The sequence below is a fragment of the Apis florea genome, unplaced genomic scaffold (genome assembly GCF_048593485.1).
Source record: "Apis florea isolate Af1SG1 unplaced genomic scaffold, ASM4859348v1 contig_3517_pilon, whole genome shotgun sequence".
Lineage (NCBI taxonomy): Eukaryota > Metazoa > Arthropoda > Insecta > Hymenoptera > Apidae > Apis > Apis florea.
In genome coordinates, this window is record NW_028256778.1 from 1,898,128 (window position 1) to 1,912,226 (window position 14,099).

General features: G+C 28.3%; 1 protein-coding gene and 1 long non-coding RNA gene across 6 annotated transcripts in view; one reads left to right on the top strand and one right to left on the bottom strand.

The window, feature by feature from the left end:
* Positions 1-9,763, top strand: part of LOC100866516 (beta-1,4-N-acetylgalactosaminyltransferase bre-4) — a 90,292-nt gene extending 80,529 nt beyond the window's left edge. For both annotated transcript variants that reach the window (XM_086913891.1, XM_012493620.3), the window contains exons 6-8: positions 6,475-6,658; positions 7,291-7,509; positions 8,315-9,763. In XM_086913891.1, coding sequence (XP_086770017.1) covers positions 6,475-6,658; positions 7,291-7,509; positions 8,315-8,453 — 542 coding nt within the window. In that variant the 3' untranslated portion in view covers positions 8,454-9,763. The remainder of the gene's footprint in view (positions 1-6,474; positions 6,659-7,290; positions 7,510-8,314) is intronic.
* On the bottom strand, positions 5,279-12,469 carry LOC147656666 (uncharacterized). Of its 4 annotated transcripts, none has more exons than XR_015293982.1 (4): positions 11,558-11,934; positions 9,073-9,261; positions 6,434-6,579; positions 5,279-6,279 (listed from the first exon to the last, which is right to left on the bottom strand). It is a non-coding gene; the product is annotated as an uncharacterized LOC147656666 (long non-coding RNA). The 4 variants fall into 4 exon arrangements; XR_015293983.1 differs by lacking the exon at positions 11,558-11,934 and adding an exon at positions 10,663-10,959; XR_015293984.1 differs by lacking the exon at positions 11,558-11,934 and adding an exon at positions 10,057-10,366.
* Between the last annotated feature and the right edge of the window lie 1,630 nt (positions 12,470-14,099).

The following is a 14,099-nucleotide window of genomic DNA, read 5'->3' on the forward strand; positions in this document are numbered from 1 at the left end:
GTTACGCTATTTAAAATATCTTTTATTCTTGTTTATATTCGTGCGTGTGTGTAAGAATTATTGATATAAATTATTTTATTCAAATTTATTTTTTTCACATTCTTAGACTGATTGCATAAAAGAAGTGGTTAATGTGGTATGTTTATTTATTTATTGCAATGCTTTATCAAAATGTACTTTATCTTATGAGTAATTCAAATTTCTGGAAATTTAATACTGTTAAATTTCTAATTGAAAGAGGGAACAATTATGAGAAAGGTATTTAGCAAGTTTTTAAAATATTAAAATTGCGTATTAGAACGTTTATTATGTGGAACTTAAATAGAGATTCATCTTGTCTTTTTAAATACCATAAATTGAATACCATTTGAATACCATTTTTCGCTCATTTAAATTTTGCATTGATGAGGCGAAACGAAGATAGACTCATTTCTATCTCTCCATTCATATTTATTATTTCATATTACTTTGTTAATAAGTTATTTCTAATTTCTAAAGCCTCAATTTTTGTATTTATCTTAATTTAAACAAAAAATAAAAAAGATTTTTCAAACGTCAAAATGCTATCCTTTGAATTTTTTCAAAAATTAATCATTATCGTTATAGGAAAATAAATCGACCATTGTAGAACAAATAACGCAACATCAAGATGGCCGAAACGATTATTTGCCGACCCAGTAATACTCGTGGTTGTATGCCACTAAAATTACCGCCAAAATTAATTAAGTTGAAATAAATTTATTTTCAACCTGGCCACTCTCCAGGTGCTATATGCTTCGACTATAATCAATTTTGTTCCGTGCAGTATAGTCTGAATGAAGAGTATTTGAAAAATCATCGTCGAAATGAAATCCAAATTCATCGATTAACCTATCATTTCGATTAAAATAAAAGTATTATTACAGTATTTCAGAATTTGACAGAAATTACAAATGAGAACAAATTAATATATCCTTTTTTTTTTTTTAATATATCAACACATGACGTATAAATACGTCTATTAATTACGACAAAACATCGAGGAATATCCAATTCATAGGATAATATCAGTCAGAATTGTTGTACATCTGGTGAATGTGTATTTTAAAAAAAAATGTCAGGAATTACATGGATGAAAAAAAATATTCCTATGAGAAATAAAATTACCATACGAAACGTATATTTCCTTTCCAGATATTTGGGCAATTTTTTTCCGGTTATCTCACAGACACGATTTCAGTTACCAGCTTTAAATGAAACGTCGGGCCTTAACGGATTAATTCGTCGACGTGGCGATATTCGGCAACGATACAACGCGATAAGCTGCATTTCGTATTTCACGATTAATGGCAGCAACCGATCACTCGATCTCGCTTCGAAAAAACCGTTGCTGGACATCACTGGATCTTCGAATAACGGTGATAAAGTTTTAGATACAACCGTTGATCGCGAGATAAACGTCGCTGGTATAGTGATACTTACAAAGTTAAAATTAAAATTTATTTCTCGCATAAACTCTGAATCTCAGTTCCTTTAGAAGAATTATTTTTTAAAAGGATTGTTGGTCAAACTTATTCAATTTATTGTAATTAACGAACATCTCGTTAGACATCCGTGTAATCACACGCGATACTCTTTCATGAGAAAGCGAATGTATCAACAATCGTGTGGATGCGTCAATTTAAGATAAAAATATAAAAATTGATATACGAAAGAAAGATTGATATACTTATTCTCGCCGATGTTATTGAACTCCTTTACTCCAAGTTTTTTACTCTCGTCTTCGTTAATCCATAGTGTTACGTCTATTCTCGCGATAAATAAATTTGTTTCTTTGGAATAGTTGAAAACAATAGCCCTAGTTTTACGTAAGCGAGACCAGTTTTACGTAAAGCCTAATCGCAAAGAGACGATAGAGAGAGAAGCTGTTGGTGCCACGTGCCGCATTGCGGCATATCAATGGCACAATATTCGAGAGACGTCTCAATTTGCCACGACAAAATGAATACATGTATGCATATTTCGCTCGTTATCGGTGCTGCACATGACTTGCTTTGTTGCTCTCGCTTCAATTTTAATGCCTTAAATATATTCCTTTGTAACTCGAGTCCTCCTATTCCCTTCCTATTCCTCTTTACGACCGAGTTATTATCGGAACGAGGAAATTAATTCGCTGGTGTTTCTGTGATTCGCTTGGATCATCGTGACGTGAAAGAGATTAACGCGCGCGTAGCTGAAATTCCTCGTCGCGAAACCTCAACGGAATGACGTGGCATTGTGAACGTGATCTGCTGCAGGGTGTTGATATATATTCGGAAGAAACTGTAAAAATATCGGTTGAGGCTTGTTCATTGAGTCGCAAGTGGTTTAAATTAATGTTATGCGAACAGAGATAGAGAAGAAGTGAGGGTAATTCTGTTTTTGTCACACTGTTCTTAGTTCATCATCTGAAAATGAAATTGTTTGTTGATTTAATAAATAAACTGAACCGATGTTTCTTTGCATCATCTTTTGTGATGAAAATTGCTCTTTTTCTTCTAAATTAATTTTCCAAAGATTTTCCATGAATACATATTATACATCTTGTGTAAAGAGAAATTTGGGTATTTATATTTTTATTAATAGAGAATGAAAGAATGGAAAAGAATCTGTTCTGTAATTTTTGAGATTTGAAAATTTTGAATTGTTTTATATTATAAATTTTAGAGGCTATAAAATAAACGCAAAAGTATATATAAATGTGTGTTAAGATTCGTTTATTGAAAATTTATTTATAAATTTTGAACTGAAATTTGTGTTTGAAGAAGCACAAGAGATAGAATCTAATTCAAACTTAAATTGCCTATTATATCTTATTAAATAAGCCTCAAGCAATATTATTTTCTATTTGCTTTAATCTCTAAAATGTACCCTTTGAAAATCAATACATTCACAAATATATTCACAACATAATTTTTAACGCTTTGTCACTTTGTTATAAAAAATAATCCCAGATGAAATTATATTCAAAAAAATAAACTCTGAGGATTAATTTCACTTTCTCAAAGAGATTTTCTGCTTCGTGTATGCGCATAATCCATTATACTTTGTTTCCAAATTTTTTATTGAAATAGTAGATACTTTTCCTGGAACAGAACTTTTGTTAAAGCGAATTTCCTTATAAAGCAATGCATTGATTTTATAATGATTCACAATATATATTAGTTACTTGTCCAATGAATATTAGTTCTCTTTTCTAACTTATTATCTCTATAAATTTCTAATCTATTTCCAACTCTCAAAAGATCACAATAAAGCTACTTTTTTAGGAAATCTTTGTTTTTAATTAACAACTTCTTACATTTATTTATCTTAGTATATTTAGTAATTACATATAATTATACATTATATTTTATACAGAATCAGAATAATTCTCTTTTCACTCAAAGGCCGTTGATAATTTCCATGATAATAAAATTTGTGATTATTTTTTTTAATTTTTATTCCACTAGAAGAGATGCAAGGATATTATAAAAAAGGCTGACAATTCATAAATGGTTGGATAACACTTCTATAGAGCGACATAAAATTATTATTTTTCAGTTGAGAAATAATATTTTTTTTTTTTTTTTTTACCTGTTAATGCATCATTGTATCCATAGAATCGAATCACATTAATAATCTTCTTTGTCGATTCGAAGAACGCGAGCATCCAAGCGAATCGAATCGAGTTTATTGATTAGTGGTCTTCCATTAAACAATCCAATCGTCTCGAGGACGCGAACTTCGTTTTGCGAGTCTGTCTAGTCGATAAAACTTGAAGGTTGAAGCACGAAGAATTTTCTTTATGATAATAAAAAGATTTCATTTACATCATTTATAACCATAGATCAGCTGTTGTCACAGAATGAATGAATTTTAATATGAATTTTAATGAGTTTTATCATCTTTAAGTTTTCAATATATTGAGAATGTACGACGAATTATTGGAAGTAAAATTGAAGAGATAGAAGAAGAAATAACTTGAACAATGTGACAAGATATCCTAAAAATCAATCAACAAAGCTTAACTTGGTGACTTCACATAACTTTTTCTTTCGTTTCGGCTTTGTTAACGAGTTATTAATTAAAAAAAACTGATTAATCGACACATATTTGTTCGTTTAATTCGAGAGTAGTTCATACCCAACACTACCGACACTAGCGACAAATCTACACGCTCTATGATTGGCACAAGATGAAAATTTTTGCAAAGGAAAAAGTTGTTCGAAGTCACGAATTAAACCTTATGAAGTTTTGAAATATCCTGTATATTTATTCAATGAGATTTGGATATCCATTTAATTTAAACTCGAATAATTTGGTTAATCAAGATTTCGTTGCAATTATTGGCGAAATTAACGATTAACGAAATGAATTGTTAATCAGCAATTACGATAAGCAATTAAGATAAATATTTATCGCGATTTACAAGTAATAATTAAAGCAGGATTTAATTAATCGCAATTGACGTTTTAAATAACATTTCATTGAAAGTAAAAACAAATTAATAAATAAAGTCTCTAATAATAGGAAATAAAACGAAATTTTAAATCGCAAATATTGAGAATTTAATACTCTATTTAATACTCAATCTATTATAAAAACGTAAGAAAAATGTTTAAACTTTGATTTCACCTATTCAAAGAGATTTGTTTCGTACGTGTAATCTAATATGCATTTTGCTTGCATACAAACTTTCAAATTAAAATCATAACTTCCTTACAAAATAATATTCAAAATATTTTCGTGAAAAACTGCATTTGAAATATAATGATTGGTTTCATTTCGTACGATTTCGATGTGATAAATAGTGCGAGGATTATCGACAACAAGGCGTCTCGCTCTTGAGAATAGCTCCTCTTTAACCACGACCCTACATTTTTTCCCATTTGACGCGATCTCGTGCGTTACGTTGTTCTCCGATTGACCCAGATGCATCGATATATCGCACGTGTATATGCTCGACATGGAAACTATCTATACTTATACCAATTTAGATGTGTGAACATCTTCATCTAGTAGGACATTTGCATATAAGATGTATCCATTGAATTTATTTTTGTGGAATTAGCGAAGAAAAGTATAAATAATAAAAGAGGAGGCTTTGCAAAAAATTGTTTGCACGATATGATGTGCTAATTTAAATCTTTTTGAACTTTTATTAGTTAATCAGAGATGATAAAATAAAATAAAAATTACATTGCATTAAAAAGTGTAAAAAGTTAGGAATGCAAATAGTATAAAAAATTGAAAATAAATATTGAAAATAAAATAATAATTTGTTATTATATTTTGATTAATATTGATCTCTTTTATTTTTCAATAATTTATACAGGAAAGAATCTACACTCAGATTATTCAAATAAATAAATTTTCAAATCGTCATTAAATGGATAATATCTTTTTTTAAAAAATAAATACATAAAAAATTATAACAATAATCCAATTAATGGAAATATTTAGAATTTTTAACTCTATTTTTTTCAATACATTATTGTTATGTTTGAATCATTAATTGTATTCAAAAAATGTTGTTATTCCAATATATCATTTTGAAAATAAAGAAATATATTCGTATTACGAATAAAATTAAAATTTTAATAATTTAATGGACTATTAAAGTTTACAACAGTTTTTCTGATAACACAACTGCAAATTATTTCTTTCTCACCATTCTTACTTTCTATAAATCCATTACTTCTGCTATATTCACCATTACCAAAACTATCGTTATAATAAATTTTCCTTTCCTTTTTTATTCCAGATAACAATTATTAGCTTCATTTAATTTTGTCCAGCTTACAAAATATTAAACCATTAGTTGATAATATATTTGTAATATCTAAACAGCTAAATATCATATAAGTATCTGATATACAAAAAAAATGTCGAACAAAAAAAAATATTTTAACACTTGATATATTGATAAAACAAAATTTTAAGGAAACATTCACAATTAAAAAGGATTTACTAAAATAAGATCCATAGACTTCTTTTATTATTAGAAAAATCCTCAATTCCAAACGAAACTACTTCCAAACACCCTTGAAAATCATGACTTACGGATTAAAACTCTTAAAACTTGGATAAAAGATGTCGAGGGAGGTATCGATAAAGGAATATACATACAAAAGATTGAATATGTATGTAACAATGATTTTGCTTGCCTGCGTGCGTCTGCAAATTGTTGAAAGAATAGTGAAACGAGTGTAGGGTTGACTGAAGATAGAGCTTACGGCCTACTTTTTCTGCCAGTTTCTCGAGTCTCCTCGAGGCCCCCTGTAAAGAGATAAGATGTGAAACTTTTGATCGAGGTAAGCTTAGTTTTCAACCGTGTCCTCTATTCTGAGACACGCAAGAAGCAAACACGAATACAGTGAGGAAAAAAAATTCATGATATTCGTCTGAGATCGTTCAAAATTCTCTACTTTACCTTTACCAACGGTCGATCGAGTGACTCTGTTTGTTTTCCAGGTAGCGACGCTTTCAATCGCGCGATGCTCATGAACGTTGGATACGTGGAAGCCTTGAAGGAACGACCTTTCGACTGTTTCATTTTTCACGATGTCGACCTACTTCCTGAAAACGATAGAAATCTGTACACGTGTCCGGAGCAACCGAGACACATGTCTGTCGCAGTGGATAAATTCAATTATAGGTGGGATATTAAATCAATAATTGATTCAATTAATTGTAATTAAAATCAGTTTTAAAACTTTCATAATTTTGGACTGTATAATTATTGTTGCTTCATTACTTCATTTTTTTAAGAGAAATATATTTAAATTTATTTTTTCTTCTTGTCAATCAAATATCAAATAAATTACATATATTCATCAGTATTGAATATCAATGAAAAATTTATTAAAAAAGAAGATTTTATATTAGAAGACGCATTAAATGCATCAAAATTCATAAAAATTTTTTAATTGAATTCTAAATATAAATATAAAATTACCTTCACTTATTAAATTTATAATTTAAAAAGTTTTTATTTAAAATAATATATATTATAATATACATTTTTTTAATTCTTTCACCATTTATGAAAAATTATATCAAATATATAACTAATCTATATAAATAATCATATTTAATATATAAAAAATAAAGTACTCATCATAATTCTAATAACTGTGATAAGTTTCAATAGTTAGCAAAATGTTGAAACAACATTCCTATTAAACGCAGCTTTTATTTATATAAATTCTTAGTAATAGCATAATTGCAAATTCAATTTCTCATTTGAAAATGGCTACGAATACATACCATCATTATTGTTCTATATAGGTTACCATATGCCGATTTATTTGGCGGCGTATCAGCAGTGTCACGCGAACAGTTTCGACTGGTGAACGGGTTCAGCAATGTATTCTGGGGTTGGGGTGGCGAGGACGACGACATGGCGAACCGAATCAAAGCGCACGGTCTTCATATCTCTCGATATCCAGCGAATGTGGCACGGTATAAAATGCTTACGCACAAGAAGGAAAGGGCTAATCCAAAGAGGTGAATTATTCAGTCATTTTGTATTTCCTAGACTTTTGTTTTAAGGGACACAATATTTTTTAACTTTATTTTTAGGTGTTTTTAATTAGAGCATTTGATGAATATAGTCTGAAAATAATAAGCTTAATTTCAGAATTACAAGATCAAGAGTTATGTGAATCAAGAGTCGTATTGAAATGAGCAAAGTAAACGTCACTGATATTGATTTCACCGATCAAAATTCATCGATAATAATTTTAATGGATAGTATTTATTAATATTTATTAATAAAAATATTATCAATTAATATTGCCTGTATTTTATGTCTATAATGAGATTCGACATTGGTATGATTATTGCCATTAATGCCATTAATTATTGCCAAAATCTATTTCAATTTTTGCTTACCATTTTTTTCAATATTATTTTTCATAATGTTGTTAATTACAAAGCTAATACATATACATGTGATTACAAAATGAATTTAAGAGATAGAATGAAGTAAATTAGAAAACAAATCCCTGGATATTATAATTCCAAGTTAATCTCAAAATCTAATATACAATTAAAACACAATTAAATAGATACTATATTGATCAATGACGATCAAAGTAATTCTCAAAATATATTTTTAATATTAATACACTACTAATATGACGTATTCTTGAAATTGAAAATATTATTTTCAAATTTAATTCATCATAATACAATAAATGAATATATAAGAATAAATAAGAAACTTTCTATCCCTTAAAACGAAATTTAATCATTTCTTGTGTTATATGCACACATAATTTTTTATTTTAAAATTTTTCAATTTCCACAGATACGAGTATCTAAAAACAGGTAAAAAAAGATTCGCCACGGATGGCCTGAGCAATCTTCAATACGAGCTGGTCGATAAACAAAAGCCAAAATTGTATACGTGGCTCTTGGTGAAGTTGACACCTCCGCAACCTAGCTGATGGCTGTCTTGGATAGGATAACGAACTGAAGAAATCGAAATAGCTTAAAAAAACATAACCTTTCGATTCTTAACGCGAAATCTTATCGTGATGATGTAAAATGAAGGTTTACACTATACAAACGCATTCGCACTCGTTGCGGAGAATTTCTCAAAGAAAGGAAGAGAAAAAAAGTAACATGCAAAAGAGGAAACAACATTTTTCCTTCGAGTTCCAAGAACTTGTGAAAATGTCGAAAAAAGACAGCGTTCCAGTAGGATACTGACGAGTTTGTTTCTCTCGTGATTTCGTCGATGACGAACGAGAGAGACGTTGTTACGTGATATATTTTTATTCCTTGTATTTTTTTATCGCAATGATAGGCTAAAAATCATGTAAAACGTAGCATATGAGCTAACGTGCCAAAGGAGAGTGATATGCGCGTGCGTGTATGCATGTATAGCGTGTGTATATGTGTATATGCGTGTATGTATGTGTGTGTGTGTGTGTGTGCTGTGCGTGATAAGAGACAAGAAAAAAGAAAGCAAACATGTAAAGAGAAATGGCAGAAAAAACTTCGCCAATCCTTTCTGTATTCTGCTATCATAGTTAGTACATTTGTATATCTATATGTACACACCTATGTACATACGTACGAACTGAACTATAGCAGCTCGAGGCTTCCTCGGTCGTGTTACAACGTGAAACAGTGGCAGTCCGAGTTTCCGGTTGAACGCCGCATATCTAGGACAACTTTGTAACTGACGTTTCAGCCCACAATCGTAGTTGGCTTCCTTCGAGTACTGTAGTAGTGTTTGCGCTATTTTTCCTATTGAACAGAAATATAATAAATTGTATTTGTTTTTCGTTTTCGACATCCCGACGCGGCATCGTTTTGTAATTGTGATTTGCGAAAAGATAATTGGGTTGGTGAAAAAGTAGTGTTAGTTTTGTGAGTACAAGAATAAATCAATTTATTATAATTTTATTATTAATTACGTATCCATAGTTTTTAAATCATTGAAATTTTATATAAATATTATAAAACTGTTATATGATTTATTAACAAGTGTTATTTTTTATTTCTATTTTTATTTTTTTCTCTTTTGTATACTTTCCAAAATATTTATAGAAAATTTATGTATATCGATCATTTTATCATTTACTAAATGGTATTATTTTGTAATTTGAAATTCGGTTAAATTTGATATTGATATGTATTTATATTTAACTCTGAATTTGTTTTAAGAAAATATTTTTCTCAAAAATTTTTTTTAAATTTGTATTATTTGAACAATTAAAAATAAAAATTATCTTATTTTACGTCTTAATTACTACAATTGCATTAATCTGTATTTATTTTTATGCTCGAATTAAAGTAGAGAATATGATATAATACAATAAATAATGTGTCATTTATTAAAAATTAAAAATTAATATAACTTTTTCAATTTCATTGATGTTTCAAAAATATTTAATTTATGTTTAACATTCTATCCTTATAAATTAACTTATCATAAACAATAATACTATGAGTTATTTAAAATTGCTTATTTTAATATCAAAAACATAACTTTCCCACCAATCTAATATGAAAACGTATCAAAAGAAACATTTTGCTCACTTTGCAATTGTTGTAAAATTGAATTTCAAGTGACCAAATATTCAATTTATTCGATATAATCGATCTGGAAGCTCGTGCTTTCACTTTTACAGATCTGATACGGTAATTCAAGTACCACTTAACCATTATTGTTATCAATAAATATTCGATATCACATAAAAAATCTGTTCGTAAAAAAAAACCATGGAATCACATTTTAAACTCGTAACAAATATTTGCGTCTTACAACGAAATGATAAAAATAAAAAATCCTACTTGATAACACATGTTTTAATCGTTCAAAATAAAAAGAAATCACACGAACAATACTGCCCTCTTTAGTTAAAATCTTTTATCTAATATTTTGAGAAGTTTAAAGAAATTTTTATCAATTTATTTTTTTTCTTTTTTTTTTATGATTAATGCAATAAAAAATATATTTTTACAAATTTTATATTTTCTATATTTACATAATAGATAAAAAATAATAGACTTTTGAAACTTCATACATTTTAACATATCTTGAAAAAAAAAATTACCAGATAAACTATCTTAACTATAGAGAGCAGGATAATTTCGAGCAAGAACCAAAGGAAGCTTATTTTTGTAAGATTCATATGGACGTACAAGAGATTAATTATTAGGTTACGCTGATTAATTGTGTCGCGAAAGCTTTATTTCTGTAATAGGGGCTTGCGTAATCACGTAGACGGACGTGCAACGGAAACGGTACTTAAGCGTGTAACGTGAACTAATGTTGGAACCCTGCGTATTCGAGAGCACTTGTCGTTAGCACTTTATATAGGTTTCTTTGAAATATCTTGAAACCTAACACACGTTTACACTTCATGCACATGTATACATATACACATGTGTGCATGCGTACACACATGTACACATACACATTAGTACGATGATCGAACCGATTCGCGCGGGCTCGAACTTGAGAATATAGGATCATGCATAATTAATCAACAAAAACGGCACAAAAAAAATGTGATTTATAAATTTTTCAAACTGTTATGATCTCGTTTTTCAAATTTCAATATAAAAATAATTACCAAGTTATAGAAATCGTAAAAGAAAAAAGAAGAAATGAAAGAGAAAGAAAAAGAAACATGTAAAATGTGTTGCATCCTGCTCAAAAATTATAATAGAAATAAATAAAAAAAAAGTGAAAGAGTGATATTTATCTTTTTTTGTATTTGTTAAAAGCAACATTACCAAAAATTTTGAATGACTAATATGTTCCATAAAAAATTCAAATATCTAAGAAATAAATAGGTTAGAAAATTCTTTCATTAAAAATAGATTAAAATAAATCAAATTATTCATATCTGTTATTCTAATTTCTAACTAATAGCAAAATTAGAGGAAAATAGAATATGAAAAAAGAAATGACTTCATGTGATTTTAAATAATTTCAAATTTTTGATCGTTGATATATATTTGACAGTTTCGATCAGGATGCAAATCATTATATAGTATTTTAGTCGAATGAAGACACATAAACATATCATACGTAACATAAAATACGTGGTTGGATCGCGTTATGTCACATTTGATCATTTAGATTCGATTGTTTAAAAGATTAAGAAATAAGAGTACAGGCTGTGAATAATGCACTTTCCTTATGGAATCAGAAATCTCACGAAACCAAATACGAGGATGAGCACGATAGAATGACGTTAACATATTTAAACATATTTTTTGCGTGCTATCACGTTGATAGAATAAAACATTGGATATTAGAAAAGCAAGTTTCGAAAATTAATATATACACGCACACACGCACGTACATACACACACACACACACACGGTCCTTTATACACTCTGTAAGTATATCCTTTACTCGTTGCTTCTACTGATCGAGTTTCAAACGGTGTTACACTAGAAGTGATCGACATTGCTCGTTTTCATGGTTATCAAGTATCGAACGCTATTCCCTCTATCGTGTTCTTATTACAGTGACTGAGCATTTATATTCAGACATCATAATATGCAAGAAATTATTGCTCTATATATATGTTTCTAATAGTGTTATTAAATCGATTGTTTTTATAATATAAGAACGTTTTTCAAAGTTAATAGAAATAACAATTTTAATTTAATTTCGCATAGACAACTATATTTTTTTTTTAACTTTATAAATCTTTTAATCGAGCTTGTTTTTTTCTAGATCGAAAAAATTTGAAATATTTATTAAACTTTCTAATTTAGTGTACAAATAATCATTAAATTTTCCCTCTATTCTTAGCAACTCAGGTTGTTTATAGAGGATTAATAAACATGTAATTTTTATACAATAATCGATAAAATTAAAAATGACAAAAATATTGGAACACAACAATATTGCCTCGCTATAATAAACTATTGGTTAAATTTTTAGTCAATGTATAATGTTTGTAAACATAAATATAAAATTTATTATACAACTTATTCGTTATCCGAATATTTTTATGATATTAAATTTTATCATTATTTAACTTACTATGCAGAAAACTGTGTGCATTAAATAAATGAAATTTATATTTCTATTAATACTGATTAATATAAGTATTTCAATTTATTAAAAGATAATCGAATCAATAATGCTATTTTTAAACAAATGTATTCAACTGTATACTGAACAAGCTTATTAAAATTGATGAAATTTAAAAAAAAATGATATAAGCAAACGTGGCAAGTCGAAGAGATTTCTTTATAATAAGAAAATTGTACCAGATATTACCATTATCGAACAATCGATAATACGTAACAACAAACGATTAAGATAAACAAGCGGAAGATTCAAAGTTGTCGGGATACGTCGATGAATTTAATCAATTCGTTACAAACGAAGATCCTTTTTTATTAATGATCATTATTGTTATTACTATTACTATCACTACTACTATTCTACTATACTTACTATTATCTTACTACTACTTATACTGCTGTTGCTGCTACTACTACTATTATTACTATTACTATTACTACTTATACTACAGTTACTGGTGCTAGCTACTACTATTTTCTATTTTGTTTCGATCGTTGTTCCCTCTAAATCAGTGTTTCCCAATCTGTAAATTTTATTAAATTATTTACATAAAAAATTTCATAATGAAAATTTTCAACATTTATTTATTTCAATATATTTATGAAAATACAATAAATTATATTAGTAAATTAGACAGCTAATCATATGACATTTTAAATCATAATGGCGTAAGTCACATGTACAAAATATTTTGAAAAACTGGCATTTTTCTGTACATTCTGTAAATTCTGTACATCTTTCATATTCCTCAATTCTGTTATTAGTTGTAATGTGTATCTAGTGATTTAAAAATAATTTATATTATAAAACATTCCATTTTCTCTTAGCTAGACTTACTTCACTATGATTTTCATCTCTCAATATATGAAATATTTTATATTTGTTATAACACAGATGTTTAATACCTCACTGATATTTTTACTGGACCTTGTGTGTGTGTGTGTATGTGTGCGCGTACGATTCATCTCTAAATATAAAATATTATATTTATATTATCTTGTTAATAATAATATATTTTCAATTTTTTTTGTAATTAAGAAAAAAAATCGTAATTTATTTAATTATTATGAAAAGAGATCGTGTCTCAAAATCACTTTGGGAAACACTGCTCTAAATGATTCTTCGTTGAACGATGAATTTTATACTCGCCTCGAGTGGCGATATCAGCATATCGTGAAGAAAATGAATATTTTCGTAGGCAAATACGTCGATAAATATAAGGATAAATACAAATTTTTATTCGTTGAACGTTCAATCCAATGTTTGGTTGCTATACGCAATTTTCTCGCGTAAATTAACAAAAGGCACGACGATTGAAACGAAGAGAGTAGCGTAAACAGGTGATATTTAAGTATTTATACGATTGTATATACGGACACGATTTAATCTGTCGCTTATACCGAGATATTAAAGGTATTAAGATATTAAGGTAATCGAACACGAGGATCGTTCGTTCGATATCTCTCGTTAATTTGAACAATATCGAGGAGAAAAATGGAGAAGGATTATAAGGAACAGAAAGAT